The following is a 12,781-nucleotide window of genomic DNA, read 5'->3' as shown; positions in this document are numbered from 1 at the left end:
TTAATGTCTAGGGGATGATTATTTTTAAAGATATCACACACCAACCCGTCAGCATATAAATCGGGAGCAGGCACGCAACGAGACAAGCAATGAAAGAAAGATACAAAGTAAAAAAATGAGGAATATTTATTTACATAAACATTTACATAAGAATAAAAAGGGGGAGGGTTTGCATCTATCTCTAGTGACTACTATGCTTAATCATCACTCTTAATAAGAGAGTATGTCACTTTGTCCTCTGACTTAGCTGGTTGTCCTGTTGATGTCGCAGCTGGCTGTGTCCTGGCTTGAGGTTCTGCAGCTGGAGGTGGCGCTCTAGCGGATAGAGGGACGCCAGTGATTCAGTTCTTGTGGAGTCTCAATCCAAAGTTCTGATATCTGTAGTGGGCACAGTAGGGCGGGTGGCCGGCTACCGTGGGCACGAGGTTACTGCGGGCAGAGCGGATCTGCCGTGGGCAGCGTAGTTAACAGGATAAGTCCAGTGAGTTGCAGAGGGTTGGCGTAGCTATGACGTCTCGCACAGCTCTGGGTCTATAGGGACCTCGCACCTAATAAGTTGACAGGAGGGCTGTCGAATAGGCGGGCAAGGCCGATAGCGCCAAGTAGTAGAGTTGAGTAGATCCACGTGGTCAGTAGAAGATACTCAATAGCAAGTGATCCGATAAATAGGCAAGTGCAGTGCTGAATAGCACTAAGCACATAAGTAGTAGGCGATTCTCGATAGCAAATAGGCAGACACCTGAGGGAGGCTGCGGATAAATAAAGACAAGTTAGGACATGTCTCTCATGCATCTTATCGATGCCCTCGACTGAGGTGCATTCGTCAGATTGGTAACATTGCTTTAAAGCACAATGGGGAGACGATGACAAATGGGATTTGGAAAACTAGATGGCTGATAGTAGCAATATAAAATGCACATAAAAGGGGAAATAACAATATCAAATAATCAACACAAGTTGGAAGAGAGAAAAAGGGGGGGGGGGGGAGACGGGCGGTGGTCAGCGACCAAGACGGTTTGTTTACATACGACCGTCGGCCGAGAACAATGGAGCGCGCTTGAATGGAGAGGGTGTCCGTTCAAGGGGCGCAACTCTCGTTAGAGTAAAATGAGTAAAGGGGAGATAATTCATATATCTTCTCTTCTAAACGCAGTCTCAGTGCGCTAGTAAAATTATCAAGGCGGACAACCGAGATAAAGGAAATAAAATAAGATGTACAAATATATACATGGTTGCATCAACGATCAATTGAGCAACGCAGCATTAATAGAGTAATGCAATAAACAAATAAATACATAGGACATGTTTATGTTTTCTACTTACGCCAGTGAGAAATACACAATGCACTAATTAAATATAAATAAACAAAGCAAAATACACATGATAATCTCCAGTGAGAAATATGCACAAAGTAACTAAGATGGAACTTGTGATTAAGTTCGGCTTACCACCAGGTATTCCTCTAGGAGAAAGAATGTATGAAGTAGTCCAGACTCGATAGCTCAGCTCGAATGAGAAAATGAGAGAGTCTGATTTGATTTGGATCTACTTTATATAGGCCTGGAAAATGTGGGCGGAAACAGGAAATGTCTTAGGCTAAAAATTATCTTATACGTGGGTGAATTAGACTTGAGATGGGAGTCGCACATTGGAACGTCGAGAGGCGTTTTGAATAGAGTAATCTCCAAGATAAAAGAGAGACATGGGAGAAGGGGGGGGAGAGGAGTGACTTGCATTCCACACAAGGTGGTGTCATCTGCGCCCGTCAGACATCCGGCCGGTACGATCAAAGAGACTGTGTGTATCTTTGCCCCGGTCAATGAAAGATAAATCGAAAGACGCGGCCTAGCTATCTCCAATGTGGTCAACTAAGTCTAGCCTGGAGAGGAAAAGGTGGGGCGGGTGATGAAATTGGGGATAGGACGGGGAAATAATTAAAATAAAATAAATAAATAATGAATAATAATAACTAATGCTGTGATAAGTATGAGTGACTCTGACAGCAAGCTTTTGACTTGTCACAATCCAATCTCCTAGTTTATGGGAACTGATCTGGTTTTCGAAGCTGACGATGACAACGGAATCTCCACCCTTTAAGGTCGCTACTGGAGACAGAGATACTTTGCCTCATTCAACATCCAAGTTTCAGAAAGAATGCTGTGAATGTTACCGTGATTGCTTTTTAAATGCATTGCATAAAAAAAGTTGTACTGCTTTAATTCGAACACGAGCTCAACCCCCTTAAGCCAGTACACTAACTATACTACCATACCTTGCGAGAGAAAGGGCTTATGAAGATAGACAATTATCTATAGTTAGTTAAGAGATGACCTACTTCTCTGCACAAAGTATTAAGTGGACTAATTCGGCTTATACCACCACATCTGTCAAGTACATTTTTTTTTTAGTTCAATTGCAAACAAAATAATTACCTATAGTTAACTAAATTGATTCTTGTTTTATCGGGTACAAGAAATAATTTTGCAAAATTTCAACTTGATTCGAGATTGGGTGAGGGAGAAATAACTTGACCAAACATTTTACGAGACAGACGGACAGACAAACAGAGTGAGTTTATATAAGCTTGGGTTGGGTGTGAATTTCACTTTATCTTATACTTAACACATGTTAAAAAAAAAGGGGTAGGGTGTGTTTAGAATGAGTTAAAGTGAAACACTTTAGTTGAGTAGAGATATTATACTATCATGTTTTCAAACTTCTATGTATTTTGGTAAAAAAGATATCAATTGTTCAACTAGCAATTTAGACAATGTTAATAACAAATTAATTAATTTTTTTTTAAAATTATGAATATACATACAGTCTTTGATATTATCTTTACATTATAATTTAATTAATTTAATTTTACTCTAGCTATTCTTATCGCCTAGTTCTTTACACAAGGACTATCTTCGAGCATTAATTAACTTATAAGCGTTGTAAAAGGTAAATTAGCCCAAAAGATGTAGCAGCCGATGTCAATCCACCCATTGTGACCCGTAAACCCTGTTTCAGAAGTGAAATTAAGAGTAGTTTTAGAGCGATAGAGGCAAAATAGATCACCAATAATTGAATTCAAAATTTGAGTACGGTGCGACACTAATAACAAATGGGTTAAGGCCCTAAATATCACTAAATAGTAGATATTAAATAGATATTTAACTAATTTTGTTCACGAATTGTGATTACTACAAAACAAAATTGAACAAAGTAAATGGTTGGAAAGGGGCTCAGTCGAGCTAGTGTAGGCCTGACAGACAAACAGAAATTGCGGGGTATCGTAGGCCTACTTGTTTAAATAGTTGAGGCGGCACTGATAAAATTTCGGTTTTGATTATTAAAACTTATCGCCCTAATTGTTATAATTGCATATGAAAAATATGCTTTATGGCAGTTTTGGTCAACATACAGGATACAAGTATCAAAATCAAAGATTGAGTAGGTGAAAGATTGAGCAGGGCCAGCTGTTTTAGCGTTACGTGTTTCAGATGTTCCTTCAGAATTAAAAATTATTATATCCTAGCCGAAACACCCAACAGGACGACCGTTGGTGTCGGCGGGAAAATCGTGATGACAATCCAGAGCGCATACAACACGACCAGGCAGCAATCATTTGCGCTGTCTATTTAGATAATGTCTCAAACCAGGAAGTTTTGAAATTGGTAAATAGCAAAAAATCCATGAATTATTGATAAAACATTTCAGCCACATCGGCGATCAATGAGAATTTTTAGGGAGCAAAGGGTTAAGATCTGTCTGCGAAGAGGACATTGATCGCTCAGGTACAATTCTCGCAGAAAGAAAAGGGAATGAAGCGGCCTAGGACATTGATCGCTCGTTGTTAGACACAACTAAGTCCGCCTCGACTCAAAGAACAGCAATTTGTTAGACACAACTAAGTCCGCCTCGACTCAAGGAACAGCAATTTGTTAGACACAACTAAGTCCGCCTCGACTCAAGGAACAGCAATTTGTTAGACACAACTAAGTCCGCCTCGACTCAAAGAACAGCAATTTGTTAGACACAACTAAGTCCGCCTCGACTCAAGGAACAGCAATTTGTTAGACACAACTAAGTCCGCCTCGACTCAAGGAACAGCAATTTGTTAGACACAACTAAGTCCGCCTCGACTCAAGGAACAGCAATTTGTTAGACACAACTAAGTCCGCCTCGACTCAAGGAACAGCAATTTGTTAGACACAACTAAGTCCGCCTCGACTCAAAGAACAGCAATTTGTTAGACACAACTAAGTCAGCCTCGACTCAAGGAACAGCAATTTGTTAGACACAACTAAGTCAGCCTCGACTCAAGGAACAGCAATTTGAGCCAATAATTTATCTGGGCATACACACACATGAAACAAAATTAATTTTAGCAAAAAATGTGATCTGTGGTCAGGAGGGGTTCAATGTGAACTTGGAGATTTTTTATGAAGGCTGCTCGCTAAATTAAAAAATAAACAAATTTCATTTTTTTTTAGTTCTATGTTGCGTCGATATCATGAAATGCCATCAAAGACATGCTGCCATTGTATCAGTAGGTGTGCGAATTGGTCCAGAGACTAGCGCTAACAAAATACTATCGACGCTCGTTAGTAGGCTATTATCATGCTAAGTTTGCGATACGCAAGAAGGGCAAAGCAAAGGTCTGAAATTGTCTAGTAAAGTTGTGCGTCGCACTTGGAACTCCAAAAAAATAAAGGCCAGCAAAAGCGAACAAAAGTTCCCTTCCACTGGCCTGAAGTGGGGGCGAGTTGCTCCTTCCCGCCACCCTGTCTGGCGGGGGGGGGGAAGGGGTGAGAATCGGGGTTACGATTTTGCGTTCACTTCCAGTGGACACGGACACTCCGGACTAGAGACGCGGTCGAAGGCCGCACCACTGGGACCCCCCGCCATTGTCATTTAATATACCAGACTAACCTTGCGGGACACGCCATTTATGCAACGGTTCCTTGAGGGACGGCGCCTGGACGTTGACAGATCCGCGCATAGTGCAATGAGAAGACCCTCGTGCCCTCTTAGGCACTCCTGCGGGAACATTGTTTCGCTACCCTTTGGCCTAGCCGTCCCCTCTCTCGACCGTTTCCACCCGGGCGCCACGATGAGGCAGGGCAGCAAGCCCGGGGTCCGGAATATACACAAAATTATTGAACTTTTTTTCCTTATGTATGCGTATGTAGGGCAAATAATGAAGCCTATAATCGGCACATTTCGAACCTGAGTGGATTGTTTTGATAAATCGTCATTCAACTTCCAAGTCCTATGTATATAAACAGAAGGTCAAAACCACTTGATCAGCAGATACACGAATTGAGTTGTGTATATGCTGTTTTGAGTATCAATACTTAGAACTCCATGATTACTCACCCGTTTCAATAACACAATATGTCCAAGTGCAAGTATTAAGAACGGCGTGCACACATGCGCACTTACTCATTAACACATGACACTTTCCATTGAATACTTTCACCCGACAACAGAACAAGTCTACACACAATGTGTGACTATCTCAAACTGCTACCGTCGTTATCGTGCAAACTAGTCCTATTTATTATTTAAACCCTTTCCGTACTATTTTTTAAGTGGTTGAACCGCGAAACCTGCTTACTCTTTCTTTTTAGTGTCGCTTTCTATTAAAATAGAGATTAAGCAAGAAATGTGTCACAAGGATTTAGTTGGGATCAGTCATGTAATTAAAATTCTAATAGATATAGACTAACAATAAAAATCTGTGCGATTAGAAATATTTATTTTTTTTTACCGTTTTTTGTTTAGCGCAATTTCATGCTTTTAGCGTTCTCAATAAGCTATCATCCTATCACTTGTCTGGACCAGTTGCAAATTGGGGTGGTGGTGGGAAAGAACAGGGTATCTGGGTAATCACTTTGTTAATGTATTTTTTTAAAAGTGAACGACCTGAATTCGAACGTGTGTGTCAAAGCCTTTTCAAGCTAATGCGGTAACCACTTTGGTAGCGAAGAGACTATGCACACGAAAATTGTATTGTATCTATTTCATGCTTTTGTTCACTCAGACGAAAAAAATTAAATGGGGGACTATTTCAGTCAAGTACTATTTCTTTCCCTTGTTTGAGATACCGAACAAAATAAATTATTACTAATTGGTTAATTTTTTTAATTGATTCTTTTGTAGTCAAGTTTTGGCCTGACAGACAGACATAATGAGTTGATATAAGCTTTGTAAAAACATTAAAAAAAAACAACAACAAAACACTTTTATACTAGCTAATAATTTTACCCAACCCAAATTTCGTCGCTTATTTTGGTCAGAAGAAGTCTGCGTTAATGTAACATTTAGACAAGCCGGTACAATGGTTAAAACTTGTAATTGTTACACATTGCTATGTATTGAGTTGTTGTTTTTTTTTGTTAACATTGACTTCCAATGTATGTTTGTCTTGTTACAGCCTTACATGAAAATAACAAGTAATTTGAAACACATCTAAGATAAACGTGAAAACAGTGAAACCAACTCGAGTTCAAACATAAATATACTTGAGTTTCATTTGGATGAAAAGGATTAATGTAAAGAATATGACAAAAGTCAATACATTGTATTTCAGATATTAGCCATGTGCCAGCCTAAGAACTAGTAGGCTACTAAATATGCTATGTTGTAGAACAGTGTTTCCCTAACTGTGTGGCCTGGATAGGTGTTCCACGAACTACTGAATTCATTCCTAGGCCATCACAAGAATTAATCTCTAAGTAAATGCAGGAAACAAAAGATTATTATTATATTAGTTCTTCTTGATAACAAAATAAATTCTATAACACCACTTTGAACTGATGTAGAGTCTGAATCTATTTTGAAACTAAGATAAAAGATCAACCAGTAAATGATTTCTAGTTTTTTTCTGAAGAGTACCACAATATCTTAAAACAAACTATGTTGTTTTTTTACTTCAGTTTCCTACAACCTATTTGTGTGAAGCAGGATTTTCTTAATATGATGCAGCAAAGTCTAAGTCTAGAAACAGGTTTGACACAACATCAGATTATAGAATTCACATTTATATCATATCTCTCTCTCTCTATTTTTTAAAGTTTTCTACTTAACAAAAAGCTCAACTTATAGCTCTTATATGGCTTTTTTTTTTTATTTAAAGAAATAGAAAAAAATCCAACCTTAAAAAAAAAAGCAAGTGTTCCGCTAAACACTGAGAATGTGCGAAGTGTTCAGTCAAGGAAAAAGTTTGGGAAACACTGAGAATGTGCGAAGTGTTCAGTCAAGGAAAAAGTTTGGGAAACACTGTTGTACAACATTAAACAAAGGAACAAAATAAAATTCTTTTATTCTCTTCTCCTTTAGAATTACACTAGAATCCTTACGAAATGTACAGTTCATATTCTGGCAAAGAATGATTGTCAACAATAACTGCATAGTCTAAAAGATATGATTAAAAATATTCTGGGATAAATGTCAAATTTAATATAAATTGAAAATGAGAACTATGCACAAAATTTGCAGAGTGTTGAAATCCAATTAACATAATAATTTTTTACTTCATAACTCTATGCTGGTAACTATTTTTTGTTTACATCTATATTTGATAGGCATGTACATTCAGAATGACCTGATTAAGCTGTAAGAATTTATTTTAAAAAATGTTTGAAATGAATTTTATCAATTACTTCTTTGGTTTCAGCTTTTCAAATACTTAAAAATGTTTGGCATACATAATACACAGGAAAAATAAACAATTTGGAAAATGAAAATTTAAATTAAACCTATCTTAAATACAGAAACTAAACATAGGCATAGTTTATAAGTTCTGAACATTTCTTATACTATACAATATCTAACCCTAACTTTCTGCTAGATGGCAGTGGGCAGGGTTCAAACTCGGAACCATTGTGATGACAATCCGAAGTGCAACCAGGGGACCACCCTAGACATAGCCCACGTCAATGTAGCAGTGTCCAAATATTGGAATTCTGAAAGACTGTGAAGTCCAACATCTTTTATCACATTGGCAACAACTTGTGTATACAAAACAAATGCAAATAAAAATGTGATTGAGATTTGGTGGGGAAACAAATGTGGATCTTGTGTAATGGTCTTGATGGAAGCTGTGAGGTTGTTTTTTTAAAGATTTTACATTTAAACACCTTTTTTGGCCAGCACAGAAATGATTCATGACAAGCTGCAGTTGACCAGGACACAAATGAAATATGTTAAATATTGCATACAAACTGTAAGAGCTGCTATACAATTCATTGTCAAATTCTAAATAAAAAATGACAAACATTTTTTGATCGCTAACAGTCAAGCAGCCAAATTAGCATATTTTGTTAGAGACTTGACCATTGGACGGTTTGTTGACATGTAAAAAAATTAATTTAAGATTATACAGACTAGTCACAAACATCTTTGATTATAAAGAAAAAGAATGAACAACTAATTCTTTCTAAATAATAATGCTGATTCTGGAAATTAAAAAGAAAACGTTGTTAGACTATGCCATCTGGTGAGCGTGGACTGTAATCAAGGTAATTTTTATGTACAATAAGTAGTTTGAAAAATATGAAATACTAATTAAAATTCCACACTCACTCTCTCTGATCTATATACATCTATACACATCTAAAAAAAAATAATACAAAAGAAATGGAAAAAAAAAACATAAAAAATTATTCTAAAATAATTATGGTATTTATTTTTGTCTGTAAAACCTTCACCTTTACTAAAAATTTTACCATGTAACAATAATTTAGTAACTATAACATAAACATAAAGTTATTAATATCATATTGGTCTACATTTTAATTATGAGCCAATAAAACTCCAGGGGTAAAGAATAGTAATCTGTAGAAAGTTTGAAAAAATAAAAAAAGATTACTATTTTAATCAATTATTGATAGAAAATATATTTCAATACCGAATGTAGATTTGTTTATTATGGTAAAGAAATGTAATTCAATACGAGTTGTAGATTTATTTCACTTCATCCATATGCCCCTTCACAAAAATGAAAATAATTCTTTAGTGATATTGTACTTTTAGATTGTAATAAAAATGTACAATGAATTTGAAAAGAAATGTAAAATAATTAGAAATGAGGTTGCTGCCAGTTATTGTTCATATATCGACAAACAAACTAAAATCACATTATCAATGCAATATGTAGAAGGTTATTTGTGTGTAATGTCATGGAATGCAAATGATGCTGGCCTACTTCAATACTTCTTTTTAATGAGTGGCTTGAAGTTTCAATTTTTAATTTAAACATTAACTCATATTTCACATTAAGATTGCTTATCCCCCTTGATAAGCCACATGAGACTCCAACAAGTTAATCCATGAGATATGCCAGTTAGTACCAGCATGAAAATATTCAGAAGCATAACAATCACATAGTGACTTATAGTTGTTCCAATATCCAACCAGCTGCCATAGTCCTTGACCAGGAAGAAAAAATGCTGCCAATAGAAGGAAACACAAAATTAGAAACTACTTTTTTTAAATATATATATTACAATAAGAAACCCACAGAATAATTATAACAATATACTGCAAGACATGATTTCCTAATTCCACTCCTCATGAAGATTGAATTCACTTTGCCTGGAGCACTAGTAAGAAGAATTACTTATTTCACTTTTTTGTGTGTATTTCTTAGCAAAATTAATCTGTACAGTTTATCAAATGTTTTTAGGTTCCAAAAATATCTTCAAATGTATTTGCTATCTGTTTTGGTAAATCTTTTATCTACACAATTAAATGAAAAGATAATTTAGAAACAACTATTTGAAAGTATCCTAATTTTTGCTCATATCTATAACTTTAAAATTAAATTATTTATTCAAATCTGATACTTCCTTTTCACATTGTATCTGACTTTTACAAACTGCATGCATTAAACATAAAAGTTGATATGACTTACAACTACAAAGGGACATAATAATATGTAAATTTTTATTTTATTATTCCAGTACAGTTTTTTTTTTTTTTTTAAATCCAGACATTTTTATTTCTGTTAGCTTTTACAAAAGAAGGCCTGGGTCCCAAACTTTTTGTTAAATCTATGTTCCACTTTATAAGATACTTAATTTTTCCCTTGCAAGACAAACATAACACAAAGTAAAGCATGAACTTAGACATGACATACGGAATCAATGAACCTACCAGTCCCATGAAATCAGACATGATAAACACCAGGAGGAACAAGGATCTGAGAGGAGCTCTTGTCAAAACATGGACAGCACGAAATGCACACGTCACAATCAGAAACGGTATCAAAATCTGAAAACAAAATAACAATGAATTGCTTCAAGCTCTCAAACTTAAAAATTTGTTTTCCACCATCCTTCTTTTGATCTATATCGAAATAGTTGGTACATGCTGTTAATTTTTGAATGGACCTTTTTTTTTTGGCCATAGTAACAGGTTACATTATAAACTCCTGCCCTCTTTCATTTTTTTTTACCAGTGAATTCTAGAAGCTATCTAGAATAAAATGCCCCCCCCCCCCCTTTTTTTTTTCTAAAATTTAGTTCTCCCCTCTTACTTGTTTACTCTACTTAGGTTATTTAAAAAAAAATACTTTTAATCATGCTCAGTGCGCTATGAATCAATCTCTTTTGGGAAATGTAAAGACATATTTGTAAAGTGTAGTAAGCTCTAATTTTTTACCCCATTAGTTCAGATCTTTAGCCAAAATACACTAAGACCTGAAGCACTTGGATGTGTCTCTTAGTGTAATCATTGATGATCAAAAAAGGACTCTGTTATTCTTTGGGTAGTCTTCAGAATTATTACTTACTTATGATGCATACAGCATGCAACAATGTTTTGTTAAAGTTTAATTGAAATAAACGTTATATAATTTCAGTGACTGCTATAAGAAGAACATATCTTAGGATACAAATATTCCTTTATAGGTGTTAATATGATCTTATTCAAGGAATTTCTGTTCATCTAAGAAAATATCATATGAAAAAACAACAACAACCAACTAACCTTAAAAAACATCAAAGCTCCCATAACAAATGGATGAAACACTGTCAGAAAACAATACACAGTGGATGGATCGAAACTGAAGGAAATAATATCCCCCCAAAATTACATTAGATTAATTGCAATTGTAATTTAATACAATTCAAAAAGAGCTTAGAAATTTTAATCTCAAACAATCACTAAATTAATATGAAAATAAAATGATTTTATCCATAAGGAAATTTGACTTACAATTTGTGCATTACACCAAACAAAACATAATAACTATAGAAAACTAAAATATACATTCACTCCATATTGACTAATATAATATGGAGGTCATTTTTATAAATAGTGGATGTTACGTGCGCATCTTAGTGTGAATGTGAAATGGTGCGAATGCGTGTTGAAAGGAAAGAAGAACCGAAATGGAGGACTATGAACAAGAAAGTGTTTTCAGTGTTAATAAAGATTAAAGTATTTATAAACTGTGATTTGTCGTTTACATGTCTAAAGAGTCTCATCCAATATGAAAACGTAACAAGTGGCGCCCAACGCAAAGGTAAAACCCACGTATCCCTCTATACACAGGGGATCTCCTGTCAGCAGACAGTAGAGATAGTAAAGTCTAGATCTAGAGACAGGAGAACATTCGATTCGATATTATTAGTAATCGACTATGGCGGACAAAGCTGAGATAGCAGCGTTGAAGGAAGAGGGAAGGTTATTGGAGCTTGAAGGGGCAGAACTAAGAAAATACGTACAAGAAAGGTTGATGGAGAGGGAGAGATTAGCGATGGAAAGAGACAAAGAAAAGGAGAGATTAGCGATGGAAAGAGAAAAAGAAAAGGAGAGATTAGCGATGGAAAGAGACAAAGAAAAGGAGAGATTAGATAAGGCGGACAAAAGAGAAAGGGAAAAAGAAAAGGAGAGATTAGCGATGGAAAGAGACAAAGAAAAGGAGAGATTAGATAAGGAGGACAAAAGAGAAAGAGAAAAGGATAAGGAGATAGTAGCAATTGAAAGGGAAAAGAAAAATGAATTGGTCGCCATTGAAAGAGAAAGATTAGCATTTGAAAAAGAGACAGCAGAGAAAAAGTTAAAAACAGACCAAGGAAAAGAGAATGATAAAAGAAAGAGTGAATCTACAGGGAATAAACTGGCAAAATATAAAGGTTTGATATTCAACGAAGACAAAATGGACATAGACATTTTTTTGAAGAAGTTCGAAATAGAAATAAGAGAACTGGAGTACCCTGAAGACAAATGGACATTCTTATTGTCAAGATCATTTACAGCGGAGGTGCCTTCAAAAATATGTATGAACCAGAGTAACTACAGCATTGTGAAAGAACAACTACTTCGAACTTTCGGGAAAACAGAAGCTTTCTATTGCCAACAGTTTGTTAATTGTGAGATAGAACCAGAGGATGACCTGCAGACCTTCTTGGAGCAGCCATTTCGATAACTGGATAGAAACCGCTGAGGTAGAAAAAAACTTTGACAGTCTTAAGACATTTCTCATGCTGGACAAAGTGATTTACGAGTGTCAGGAGGAATTAAAAATATTTCTGTTGGAGAGGAAACCGAAATCCATAAAAGACATAGTAAGACTGATAAGGGCTTATAAAGTGGCACATCCCGAGAAGAAATTATCTAGAGGCAGTGATATAGAAGAAATAGTTGCCTTTAACAGAACATGTGAGACACAGAATAACTCTCACAGAACAAGGGAGACACATGATAGACAGTATAGAAGTGGTACATATGAAAGACAAAATGATAGCCGCAACGGAAGATATCAAGGAAACAGACAGGAAAG

The 12,781-nt window shown here is 35.8% G+C and overlaps 2 protein-coding genes across 4 annotated transcripts in view; both read right to left on the bottom strand.

Moving 5' to 3' along the window:
• Window positions 1–5,477, bottom strand: part of LOC106071929 (feline leukemia virus subgroup C receptor-related protein 2-like) — an 87,140-nt gene extending 81,663 nt beyond the window's left edge. For 2 of the 3 annotated variants that reach the window (XM_056036459.1, XM_056036458.1), the window contains exon 1: window positions 5,368–5,477. The gene's annotated coding sequence lies outside the window, so the exon portion shown is untranslated. The remainder of the gene's footprint in view (window positions 1–5,367) is intronic. The other variant, XM_056036457.1, reaches the window with a different exon arrangement.
• A 1,021-nt stretch (window positions 5,478–6,498) lies between these two features.
• LOC106061531 (GPI ethanolamine phosphate transferase 1-like) overlaps window positions 6,499–12,781 on the bottom strand; it is a 28,137-nt gene continuing 21,854 nt past the window's right edge. Inside the window, exons 27-29 of the mRNA XM_013219697.2 lie at window positions 10,984–11,059; window positions 10,150–10,266; window positions 6,499–9,443 (exon numbers count right to left, since the gene is read on the bottom strand). Of these exons, the coding sequence (XP_013075151.2) occupies window positions 9,270–9,443; window positions 10,150–10,266; window positions 10,984–11,059 (367 nt within the window). The 3' untranslated portion in view covers window positions 6,499–9,269. The remainder of the gene's footprint in view (window positions 9,444–10,149; window positions 10,267–10,983; window positions 11,060–12,781) is intronic.

The sequence above is a fragment of the Biomphalaria glabrata genome, chromosome 7, assembly GCF_947242115.1.
Source record: "Biomphalaria glabrata chromosome 7, xgBioGlab47.1, whole genome shotgun sequence".
Classification (NCBI taxonomy): domain Eukaryota; kingdom Metazoa; phylum Mollusca; class Gastropoda; family Planorbidae; genus Biomphalaria; species Biomphalaria glabrata.
This window is presented reverse-complemented; position numbering and strand designations above follow the sequence as displayed.